This window comes from Prinia subflava, chromosome 2, assembly GCF_021018805.1.
Source record: "Prinia subflava isolate CZ2003 ecotype Zambia chromosome 2, Cam_Psub_1.2, whole genome shotgun sequence".
NCBI lineage: Eukaryota > Metazoa > Chordata > Aves > Passeriformes > Cisticolidae > Prinia > Prinia subflava.
This window is the reverse complement of record NC_086248.1, coordinates 60992284-61005520: the sequence shown is the minus strand read 5'-3', so window position 1 is coordinate 61005520 and position 13237 is coordinate 60992284. Positions and strand designations below refer to the sequence as shown.

The window sequence follows — 13237 nt, the reverse complement described above, 5'->3', positions numbered from 1 at the left end:
CAGTCCACAACTTCCTCCCTGTCTTCTGCTCTACAGATGATGTCTTCTGCTCCAATTAGCTTTAGGTGTCTTATTTAACAAAATCATTTTAAAGGCCATTTTTTAATCGCTCTGTGAGCAGAGACATACACTCCAACAGTCTCTTGCATGCAGGCTGTTCAGATTTCCATTAACTGCTTTACTGTGCTAACTTCAACCTCCTAAGCTGAAAGTTTCAACATTTACAATAGTAAACAAACCAATAAAACAAAAACTCCACCCAAGCAGGCAACTAAATGGGACTGTGAAGAAACACGCTATTTCCCTATGTTGTTTGCTGTCTCAGCTGAAGCTGGGAGAAATGGCCAGGATTGACAATACTCCCTTCCTGGTTCTGTTTAGCATATTTTGAGCTATTTTCATAAAGACTAAAGTCAAGAAGCACTCATGGAGCTTTCCACAGACTCTGCTATCACATGCAATACAATACATTAGCTCTGCAGTCTGGAAATGGGGAATACAGACTACCCAAGTAATTATGCAGGAAGAAACTGCTTCAGTTACTGCCTCTGTGTTGTGTTACAAATGGGATGTCTTTAAAAAGAAAAATCAGAAAATCCCTAACATGAACAACTAAGGGGTGCTATTTGAAAGATGCTGCAGTTCAAGTTCTACAAACTACAACCCAGTTACTTCAGAAATAAAGTATGGTTAAAAAGTCAGAACTCCGTAGATTTTCATTAGGCAACTAAGATGTTCAGCTTGCACCCTCACAGATGCCAAAGAGCCAAGACTATTTAACAGGTTTCCAAAAGTTAGGATACAGCTCCAAATCACAGCAAAGATCATATGACAACCTCCTGCCTCCCACTAGTAATACCATTTTTTCTGAATATTTAGGGATTCAGCTCAGTGATCAAAAGCAGCAGAAGTTTTTCTTTGTGTGGGCAGAAGGGAAGGATAGGCTTTGTGCAGGAAGGGAACTCCCTGAAGTGGCTCACCACTGGGCGGAGAAAACAGCAGAGCAAGACAAAAGAAGTGACATCTGAGGCTTGGAGAAGGGAAGAGGTGGGTCCTTTTCAGCACTCTACAACATCATTCATCTTCCTGCAATGGAGACTTGTAAACAGAAAGGAATGGGATGCTTCTATAAAATACTTTCAAGTTTTGTTCGAGTTCTTGAGCAGAATGTCAGCGTCTGGCTTCTCAAGCAAAGCAGACAGGTCTACAGACATGAAGTTCACTCTAAAATAAGAGTGCCTTGGATATGTGGTATGGGAAGATGCCCCCCTTGGCTTTCACCAGCCTTGGAGAAACTTAATTCTGATAGCTGCTATGGTACATAGATTCATATATATATTTTTATATATTGCTTCAATAAAATACACTCTGTATCATTTAAGCTTTCTTCTCTTATTATTTTATTTCCAATTTTTAATCCAGAACTGGACACCTGCCTTACTGGAATTATTTACACATTAAATTTTTTTAAGCAAATCACCTTTTAAAGAGAGCTTGGACTAATCTGACATATCTAGGGTGTTTACTGTTCCCCAAAGATAATTAATCCAGCTTTAGCAGCTTTTCAGACAAGCCATTTCATTCAGATCTAGGAGTTCAGAAGCTGGAACACACTATCATTTAAGGTACAGAAGCTGATCTGAAGCTGGTTTTGTCAAGTAGGAGGCTCAATGAGGAGGCTGAACCTGCAGGATCCAAAGGACTTTTTGAGCTGGCTCAAGTGCTAGGAGACAGACTCCATGATTTCACGTATCTGCATAATGATACAGGCAAACAATGCAGATTACAGGAAAAAAAATAACACACTCATTTTTTATGGCTATAGAAAGGGAAAAGTTTAGTCTTTCAATTTCACTTTACTGACTTCACATCCCTTCTACAGCAACAGTGATCTTAACCCATTAAAAAGTGAACAAGTGTCTAGGAATATTGATGGAAGGAGAAAAAAGTTTACAGAAGCAAGACAAAGACACCTTGATGAACATATAACACTGCTGGAACAACTGTATACAAAGACATTCTTCTGTATGAAATTTATTAAAACTTAATGCTGTTATATATAAGAAAAGAACATACCAACTGTAATTCAGCAAAAGCCAGATGAATAGTAGAGGGCAAAACTTGGTGAGCAACAGCAGAAAAAAACCAGGAAAAGAACCTCCAGAAACTCTTTGAAAATGCACTTTGAACTGACAAAGCCACATTCAAATGTGAGAAAAGAGAAGGGTCAGAAAGGACAGCTATGACTTTCACTAGAAAATTTTAAGTTTTGTTAGACTGAGACTTTAGGTTCATATTTTACGACCAGATAAAACTGAAGTTCTCATAAAGTATGCAGGTGATGAATGAGTCATCAAAACAAGATTAGAATTATCTTGCTAGATTAAAAACATCTTGCTTTGCTGAGTTATGGTAAGCTCTCTGATTTTGATAGATAACACAGAGCAGCTGAGGTAGGATAGGACCTCTGAAAATTCAGTCTAACTACTCCAGATGAAAGCAGCATCAGCTAGAGGAGACTGCTCAGGTCTGGATCTGGTTGGTTTTCAGTATGTCCATAGTCTCACTGGGCAACCTATGCCCACGTTAAATCAGTCTCACAGCAAAAAACATCCCATAAATCGAAACAAACAGGGAAGCAGACTGCAAGAAAAAAAAAAAAAAAAAAAAACAAACTTCCCCACCCCTCTTCTGTTTTAATGGTAATTTATTTTGTGTCTTGTCACTGAACACAACTGAGAAGGGTCCAAGGCTCTTTTTTCTCATTCCTTCTCCCCAGTCAGGTATCAGTCATTAAATAGGGTTCCTCCACGAGTTTTCTCCAAACTAATGCACCAAAGCAAATCAGAAGTGAATGTACCCTATTAACACTGCACTCCAATCTTTGGTATCACACTTCATGAACCCATCTACCCTGACTAATGATAGAGTTTACTTGCTGTTCCCATACCCAATGCCTCTCAGCCCTGGAAAGAGTTCAAATCATGTTAAATAATAAAAGTATCTTAAAAATTGTATTTTTCCTCATATGGAAGCATTATGAGCTTCAGCTCTAAGGAAACCACACACATAAGAAGCAAGTTTATGAATGAGTTGCAATGCTGACGAGAGACAAGTCACAGCTATTCTAGTTTTTACTTTTCTGTGTAGTACTTGTAACTGCTCTGCACAGTTCCAAATAAGGAACAATTATAACTCTTCTATATACTAACTGAACACTAGAAAACCCTTTTTGTTAATAAAAATGTTTACTAAGGAACATGCATAGATGTGCCATGAAAACCCACACCATGTGCACAAACAAGCATGCCAGCAAAATTTAAGTACAGGCTGGTCTGACACTTACTTCTCGCACCTAGAATCATGGCATTCATAACCAGTGGGGTATCTTAGAAGTATAATGGACATGCAAGACCAAGACTGCAAGTTCCTGATATACAGACAGTGATACACAGTTCAAAAAAGAGGGGATAGAAAATTTATCAAAATCACACAAATTTTGCATTGGTACGCCTTTCGCAAGGTGGGCGGAAGAGGAAGCTTCCAACTCCTGACCATGGTGTTTAATCTACATTCATAATATGGAGTATTATGCCAAGTATTTATGTTAAAATACTAACATATTCTAATCTATCTGTTCCTTACTCTTAAAAGCTGATATATATTGATCATATGTACAAGAAATGTATACTAAAGCCTTCAAACTAATTTCATAGATTCATGCAATGCAGACAATGTAAAAATGTTATCTTGCAAATAAACTATGATATGAAATTTACAAACTTCGGGTTTTATGTACATCAGCTTCTGAGTTCTCTGTTTTCAATTTGATTCTATTTGATTTGTTTCATTTTTTTTTAATAAAAGTAAAATTTATAGAAACAGCTGAACTGACTGTATATTTACCACAACAAATGCACACTGCCAGTATTTATTGCAGTAAGCAACTTCAGGGGACAGTAGGGGTAGAAAAACATGAAACAAAACCAGCTGTGATCTCATTAGCCAAGCTCATTATGTAAGACTTCATTAGGCACCATCCCAAAATAATGTGAAGAAACCCTATGGACACTGATGAAATGGAAGTGATCGTATACAGAATTGTATAATCATATATAATCATACAGCCCTACAGCACACTGTCAACTTAGTAGTTGAAGCTCTAGGATCCATTTGGGTAGGAGTGCCACTGATGCACTCTGCAGAAAGCCCACGGTCAGCTTTGCAAACGCAAAGCCCCTTTGCCTATTCACTGCAGTATGAGCAGGAGCTCAAACACGAACAGAAACAAGAGAGTAAGGGACAGGCTGTGCCCAAAACCAAAACTGCAGAACAACTTCAGCATCCTCCTGTAAATATGTTTTATGTTAGTAACATTTAGTACTTCTACAACATGAGAAATATAAACAGAATTTTATTTGAGGCTATTACATATAGGCTTCATCTTGATTTCTCAGTTTGTCTCTTTCTTTGATTTGTAAAAAATTTATCCACTTTACAGTTTTGTATTAAATTCTGAAAAACAAATGGGCTGTAATTACATGAAGTTATAAAACTTTTGGTAGCTCCAGCTGACTTCGGGGGATTTTCCCCCTTTCTCTATCACCTTTGTAACATGAAAGATGAACTGCCCTGCTATGTGCGAACATTTACTGGCAGCCTGGACCTGCAGTGATCATCAGCTAGTACAACCTCACTTGCAATAATCACCTATCAGGAGAAGAAAAATCTCCTAGATAAAACTGTTCAACTCTTTAAGCAAATTTTCAAAATCTTACAGTATTTTAAGCTAGTGTTGTAGGGTTTTCTGACTGAGCCATTTTGAAACACGCATGCAGCTTAGAAAGTTAAAAACATTCCCAGTTTTCTCCTCTTCTGCAGCAGTTTTCACTTTTTCATTAATTAGTTTGTGCTTGAATGCTACAGGCAACAGTGCAAAGCTGCACTAGAATGCTGCACTCTTCCATTAGAAGCTTTATTTTGCTGGGGTTTTTAACTACTTAACTACTTAAAAAGTAAACTTAGGTGTTAAAATATATTAAAACCCGCAGATATTCTTTAATACAGTATTTTGCTAGCCCTCCCCCTGCCCACACCCAGAAGATAATTTCTTGGTCATCCAGATCCACTGAGATACTTTGTTTTGTATGAAATGCCATTTACAAAATAATAATAATGCAACATGACAGCTATGACAGAAATGAAATCATGTAGCAGGAAAGATTTTTTGCATAATTAGTCCAATTTTCAACATGAATGAAAAGAATACTTCACATGAACCTAAACATATAAAGTGATTCCTGAGAAACTGACTTGAAAAAACAGCTGAAAAATACCATCTTTCCTTTAAAACACAAATGAAAATTTCTGCAGAGTTGACAGGAGAAGACTTCTAGATATCCACATGACCATACAAGTGTCTTCCAAGAATAGATGGAGATTTCAATAGTGGAAAGTTATTTACCACGACTACACTAGCCTCCAAAAGATACATTTTATACCTTTAACACACATTCATTCAGACAAAGGGACAACAGCACCTACTCAGGGAAGGACAAAATAAAACAGGCATAATATGCAGATAACAATAGAAACCTCAAACTTTTGAGTGATAAATTGAGATAGATTTATCAAGCAACTGTCACAAGATTACATGTCAAAACTCATATTCTGGAGATTCAAGATGTAGAGAAGTATTAGCCATCAGTATTTGCAAACATTTGAAGACACATATAAACATACATACATACATACATATATATATATATATAAGAATAAATTATTAAAATTACCTCTTTCCCCCCTTCTCTGGAATGAATATAAAATATTCAAGGTTAGGATTTACACCTATCTGCAACACTAATGGTGAGCCTAGAAATCACCCACCAGCCAGCAGTGATGGAATTTCCCAAGGGTTTGGCTAACATCAGGCAAAGGTGACCACTAATGTTCACATTTCACTCTGAAGATTCAAGTGTACTGATGATCCAAAGCTACACAATGATTTCCTCAAGGTCCCCAAATGATAAGATTTGAGAAACCAACATCCCAGAAGCTGACATTCCATTATACCACTATAGTCCCTATTTTCATTTCCCTGCACCTCCACAAAGATGGAATATAAGCAGAAAATTTTTTAAAAAAAAAAGGAGTTCAAAACTTCTCCATGAAACAGCAGATAAAGGCCATCAACTAAGCTAAATAAAAAAAATCCCCAGCTAAAACAAAAATACAAAACCACCAAAACCCAACAAACCAAACACGCTCCTAAAGAAAGAAAAAAAGCTGTTCAACATCTGTTTTAGAAAGCAGGTTAGTGTTACAAGACCATTAAAATTTCTGCAGTTTCAGGGGAAGTAAAGAAGACATGACTTCTAAAAGTGTGAGAGGTTATCCTTCTGTTATCCTCACAGAATTTTACTCCAAAAGATGAAGCATTTAACCATAGTCCATTTCCATGACCCAGCCTTGAAAACAGAAGTGCATGACGTAATATCAAGTGCCATTAGTTAATTTCTGGGCAGAAGGATTTCAATTTATGTAATTCCTTCAAAGCAGGTTTACAAGTTTACACTGACATACCTGCTCAGTGACATGCTCCTTTTGACATATGGTAGTACAAAACTGCTCTTCTTGGCCAGGGGGAAACTTCTGCATTCATACTTGCTCAGATCACTAAGAAACTTAGGGGATTAAGCAAACTCCTTTGTAATGAAGAAAAGTCCCTTGTCAAGAAAAAAGTATTAGATATATTTAGTACATGAGAGGTATTTCATTCTGAGAGTTAACATTTTCAGGGCAATTAAGTGCAAAGAATAAGCATTCTGCTCCGAATGCATATGGTCCCTTACAAACTGACAGTATCATTTGCTCAATACAAAGTGTAAACCCTGAAAATCGGACTCACTGTATTCCATGTCTTTTTCACTAAGTTCTCAGAGATGCGTAATATGACAAAATGAGGAACAGAAATAGTCCTCTGGTTTAATTTTAATGACAGGTTTAAAAAAAAAAAAAAAGAAGAAAAATGGAGAAAAGAATACCTGCTCAACACTGCACTCACCTATGTCACCATGCACAATTAGGCAGCAACTGCCTTCCATGCAGAAAAGGATGCAGTTCTCTTGTTGAATAATAACTTTAGTTTATATATGATTTTTGCTTTAAAATCCATTTTGACATCTTCAGCTGGAAATGCTCTGTAAGTTTAGAGCAGCCTTTAACAGTCAGATTGGTAGCACCTTCTTTTAAGGAACTCATAGTTTAAGGAGATGGTCATCAAGAGACACAAGTAACTTACTTATCTTAAGAGCAGAGGAACAAAGATAAAGGAGGTTATTAGATGAAGATTCCATCTACTTGGCATACAGCCTCATGCTAGGAGGCCAGCTCTTGCAAGAGCCGAAAACAGTTGCCATAAAACAAGAAGGGTTGTTGATAGCACAGTGAAAATGCTCAGCTTACTGACATCAGTGTGTACACACAGAAGTTTGTCACAGTGAGCAGCAGGTTACACCACTTTGGCACAGGAGTTCAATATTGAACAATCCACACAGCATCAGAAAATGTGACTCATGAATGTCCTCCAGTCACACTGGTTTGCAGAGTGGCAGGCAGGAGCAGGTTGCCAGCAACGGCGAGAGCAAGAAATCAATGGTTTGTACACACGTATGCACATAAACAGCCTCAGTTTAAATAATTTTCCAGTATACATCTTTTGCAATTACACAAATGGTCACAAAAAAAAAGTAAAAAAAATCAAGTGTTAGTTAGCTCAAAACAAACAAACTAAAAAACCCTCCAGCTTGCTGAATCAGTGCAAGCGTCAAATGGTATCAGAAGTGATAGGGCTCTGATTCACATTTACAGAGAAAAAAGCTGCACTGCTTCAACCCTTCCAGCATCCTACCATCTGCTTCAACCTTCTTCCAGAGCCACTCACCCTGCAAATAAGTTGACAGAAGAAAACATGACTGTGCCTGAGTCAATGCAGTTCAGTCGGCATCTTCACTTAAACCCACGTTTCATGGGAAGTTGGATTTGCCTGCCTGAGTTGAAGCAGCTCAGGTGCAGACATGTTCCTTCCTGCGACCTGCCCAGCGAGGCTCAGGAGCAAAGGGAGCTCTCAGAGGCACCTCACAGTACGGACACAGCCGAGGGCGTCAGCCACTGTTCTGGAACTCGTCCCCTTGTGCATCCACACGAGATTTGCCATTTAACAACATGTTTGTCTCACAAATCCTACTGTGTTAAATGCCATTCAGCCTCCATTTTGCTTTCCTGTAACCTATAGAAACAGAACCCTAAACGACCATGAGCATAAAGGGCTCTTATTTCTTTTGAATATGTATACATAGCTAAGGGCAGTAATTATGAAGTATGTAAGTGCCTCTTTTCCACAAATGAAGGACTTTACATACATGTAAATACAATGGTTGAACTGGCTACACACAGCAACAGATCTGCCCTTCAGTTACAGATGCTATCTTTGCTCTGTGGAGAGGAATCTGTTTTCTAAGCTTTAAATGCAGCTACCTGATAAATGAGTGCTAAATAGTTTGGAAAAATAGACATGTCTGTGTACCAATGCAAGGCAAAGGGAAAAACCAAAATGCAACACCAGGCCAAATTTACAAGAAAAAAGAAAAAACAGCTAAGTAACTCAGTGTTAGGGTTAGAAAAAGTTTCAAGGTAGAGTAACATACCCAAATTTCAAGGACAAATTCAGTAATTTGTGGTGTCTCATCTTGAGCAATTTAAAGTAGGTATAGGTTTTAAGAACAACTCAGTACAGTATCCCTCTTAGGACCCAAAACTGCTTGCAATCATTCATGTTACATTTAATAAACAAGTTATAGAAATAAGACTGCTTGTTATTTGCATTCTCTTCCTTTAGAAAGGGAGGGAAGCGGGACTTATAAATATTTTACCTGCTTGAAAACTCATGGTTTGTTGTTTTTCTTTTAAGCAAATTCTGGCTTATCTCTTTGAAAATGAAAAAGAACAGTGAAATGATAAAAGGAAGAAGTGGTGATGCACTTCGAGTACGTGAGACATAAAAGTCAACATAGAGAAAGGAATAAAATCAGCTGAAAGCAGAAGCTGGAAAAAGTAGGCAGGGAAAAAAAGCACAAAAGCATAAATATAAAGAAACAAATATTACAGAGGCATGACTCAATGTCAAAAGCTATACAGGTCAAGATGCGTGACATATGTTTGCTTTTGGAGACACAGGATTTGTTGACTCCGAGAAAAGTATTTCTTCCCTGGAGAGTATTCCAAAGCACATGAGATACAGCTCTGGATGTATGGATGTCAAGAGTAAAATAGAAGGGAGGGAAATCACACTAAAGGAACAAACAAAGCCAAAGTATAAAGGACAACTGTTCATGTTGACATGATGCTTTCTAAGGAACTGGCTGTCAAATAATTTTTTCTACTTCTCCACTTCCCAGTCCGTAACCAGGGAATGACTTGAACAACGAGAATCCATTTTCAAGTTGCCAAAACCAAAGGGAACAAAATAATTTATTTTCACTGTAGCAAAAAACAACAAATATTTTCACGAACATACAGGGTACCTTCCTGTCCAATGGCAGTTTGACCTTACGTTTCAGACACACAAGGCACATGTTCATTTAAAAATCACTTTGCTCCAAAGGTACTCAAAGGATTGAAAGACATCTCTGTCATATTCAATAGATAGCTGATCAATGAGGAACACCATAACCAAATCAGCCAATCATGGGAGTAACACTTAAACTCGGGATGTTATCACTGCTCAATAAATAGCATCTTCACACTACTACAAACAGACACAAGTAGAAACTGCTTGGAAGTCACACCCTTCAATAAGAGACTTCTCTCTTTTTCTAACATTAACAATCCTCTACAGTTTAACCATCATAGACGTACTGAACACCATTCTCACAGTCTTTAGATTTGGGTTTTAATCAGCCTTCAGAGGATGAGTAATAATTTTTCAATGCAAGTGCTTTCTAAAGACCAAAATCTACCTTACCATTATAAAAATGAAATACCATTACCACCCTCTACTTTGATTTTCCTTAGGAAAGTGCAAGTGATACAAGAATGACTCAAGACCACTACAGACACAGAGAATTTATACAGTTCTATTATATAAAGCCCAAGAATCCTCCCTGCTTCAAGACTGCCAGTAAGAATAAGCACCAACTATATATGAAAATCCTTGACTAAAAATCTTGTCAATCACATATGGTTACACTGCAAATATTCTCAAAGACATGATGGAAGCTGCAGAATTCAACTCTGGTAGAGCATGTAGCTCACAGTAGTGATGAAATCAGAAGGTGATGAGCAGCTAGCAGCTCATCCTGCTTTAGCAATTCTGAATCATGCAGCTGCAAAGCAAATTTATCTCTGAAAGATCAAAATGTTAAAGCATATAAAAAATTGCAAACGGTGGCTTAATAAATCAGTTTTACAATCCTGATTATAAAACATTATACTTTCAACCCTACATTTACATTCTGGTATTTGCAGGAAGTCCAGCAGGCTCCAGAGGCTGTGCTGAAGGTGATGAGACTGAAGTGTCAGCCCACATAGAAAAGCTTTCCAAAAGCTTAATCATGGCAAACAGAATAGAGTAGCACCCAGTCCTAATGCAATACTATCAGGTTACACCTTTAATACCAGTTTAAAACCAAGAAAGTAAACACACTTGCAGCATGGATACCATCGTCTGTGTTATTTCAACTACTCAAATGATACTTAAGCAGCTTCATAATGCGTGCTGAATATTTACATTTAATAAACCCCTCTAAAGTAACCTGGAGCCCACTAATGACAATTCATCTACTGAGCTCACATTTAGTCACTGGTTACCTGCTGAGCATTTTTACTTTCTTTACTGCTATTGTTAAGATGATCTACATTTAACAGGTACAATTTGGGGTTTGTTAATGTCCCTATCTTCTTGCTTGAAGACACCAAGTAATAAATAGCTTTTGGTTTTCAACTGTACTGCTTAGCAAAACAAATTGTGGAGGCAACACTGAAGCTTAGTTATAAATAATAGTTCTTACTGCAGAAAAAAGTAATTTGAAGATATTTTCCTGCCACAAGTCAAACTACAATAATTTAAAGCAGGTCAAGGAGCACTAACTCTTTAAGATAACTCAATTATTCTTATAGGAAGTATAAGCTTCTTTGTACTTGGTTCCTAAATAAAAGTAAGTAAACAAAAGTTAAACTATATTGCTCACATCAAGTGCCTAATTCTTTATTGCCATGTGTAGTTAATTTAACTACTACAACTTAAGAGCAAAAATCAGTATATTTGATTTGCTGTCGCTGTGTGTTCACTTTGTACAGATGAAGAGGACTCCAGAGCTATAGAGAACAAGGCCCTAGAAGGATGCCAGAAGCTTACTCAAAAAAATACAAAAGTCCAAACCTCCAAAGCAAATGTAGCCTAACCTAAGACTAAACTCACATACAAGTTATCACAAAGAGAAAGTAATGCTGTTACCTAGTGGTGGAAAGCTAGGTACATGTAAAATTGTCCAGCTCTTTTTTTTTTCTCCTCACTTTGAAATCTCATCTACAAGCTATTAAAACGGTATCAATAGAAAAACAAACAAACAAATATGCCTGATTCATATACTAATGAAAAATACTGATTTTCTTGCATTCACTTCTGTGACAAAGGGTCAATACTTTTGCATGGGCCAGTCTTGATTCTCAGAGTAACTGATAGATGAGGAGCTTCGTAATTTCCTGGTCATCTCAAACCTGCTGTTTTACACTCCTCTTTCAACACCAGCAAGAGCTGGAAACCTGTAGTATAAAAGCAACATCCACCTTAATTCTCACTAGTTTTCCACAGAGTATGACAACCCAAACTGTACTGTGCACCCCTCAGCATTTTATCAGATCATGTTTTCAGTTATATAAATCAACACCAGTGTAACTCAATCAGCATTCTCTCCTAAATAAAAATTTTAATTTTGCTTTCAGCCAGAAAATAAATAACTAGAGGAGGAGAAGGAATATATGAAGACTTTAAAGTCACTTACTCAAATGCAAAGAAGAGTCCACTGGTGACCAAGATGAGAACAAGAGTCAGGTAGAAGACTCCAGTCTGTCGTGCCATCATGATCCTCCCATTGCAGAAGAATTTGTTTCTTCCAGGAAAAACCTCCCATTTTCTCTTGGGAACTGATTTCTTTTTCTTATGGGGAGACTCCATGGGAGACGAAGAGCTGTGTGTGCTGATCTGACTGTATTCACAGTCTTTCATGGGCCCACTACCACCTCCAGGAGTCATCAAGAAAGAGTAAAATGTGGGGAGAACCCCACCAAAAATATATACAAATATATATGTGCAAATATTCTTCTGGCCAGGAGAGCCCTCTCCACCAGCCCCAGTTAATAAAAAAAGCAAATAAACCGATGAAAACTCTGCTACCGGACTAGCAATAGGTGTATCATGCAAACACCACTTAACTCTTCAGAAACCAAAGCTGTCATATCAGAAACGCTTGAGAGGGATCCTTCCTTCCTCCACCAGCTACAAAACAACCACGTAGGACAATCCTTTTAAAAACAACTTATCACAAAACAGGACAAAAAAGAAAAAAAAAGAGTCATTACAAATCAGCTAGGCTCTCAAAAAAAAAAATCAAGTCTTTTTTTATTAAGTTTATTTTCAAATGGAAAGGTTTTTTCCTTCCCACGCACACCCTGAGAGTTTTCTCCGAGGGTCAGAAGGTTGGCCAAGGCAAGGTTTAGCAATCGAGTCTATCATTCATAGAGATTTGTTATAATCCTCCTTTGCGCAGCAGATTCCACTGCTAAAAATGACCATTCCTAAGACGTTCCCTCGAGAGACACGCGAAACAAATCATTAAGGGGGAGGGGAGGGAAAAAAAAAAAAAGGAAAAAAAAAAAAAAGGAAAAAAAAAAAAAAGGCAAGTAAGGAACCAGGCTGCAACTCCAGCTTCCGAAGAACACTTGAAGCTCTCCTCTTCCTGAAGCCGCAGTCCAGCGGGAAGCGGCCGCCGCTCCGCGCAGACCCAGGGGCGCAGGGCTCCCCTGTCACCACTCCACTGGAAGGGATTCTCCCGAGCCCGTGGCAGCCCGGGCCACGGCCGGTCGCCCACAGACACCAGCGCCTGGGGAGCAGGTCCTCCTCATCCTCCCTGCCCGCGCCTGCCCCTACACAACAGGTCCCCGCCGCCGCCTCATGCTCCCC

The 13237-nt window shown here is 38.2% G+C and overlaps 1 protein-coding gene across 4 annotated transcripts in view; it reads right to left on the bottom strand.

Moving 5' to 3' along the window:
- The window catches only part of ZDHHC14 (zinc finger DHHC-type palmitoyltransferase 14), a 100139-nt gene extending 87232 nt beyond the window's left edge, over positions 1 to 12907 (bottom strand). For 2 of the 4 annotated variants that reach the window (XM_063390183.1, XM_063390182.1), the window contains exon 1: positions 12060 to 12904. In XM_063390183.1, the coding sequence (XP_063246253.1) occupies positions 12060 to 12310 (251 nt within the window). In that variant the 5' untranslated portion in view covers positions 12311 to 12904. Of the gene's footprint in view, positions 1 to 12059 lie in introns of all 4 variants that reach the window. The other 2 variants (XM_063390181.1, XM_063390184.1) reach the window with 2 other exon arrangements.
- Between the last annotated feature and the right edge of the window lie 330 nt (positions 12908 to 13237).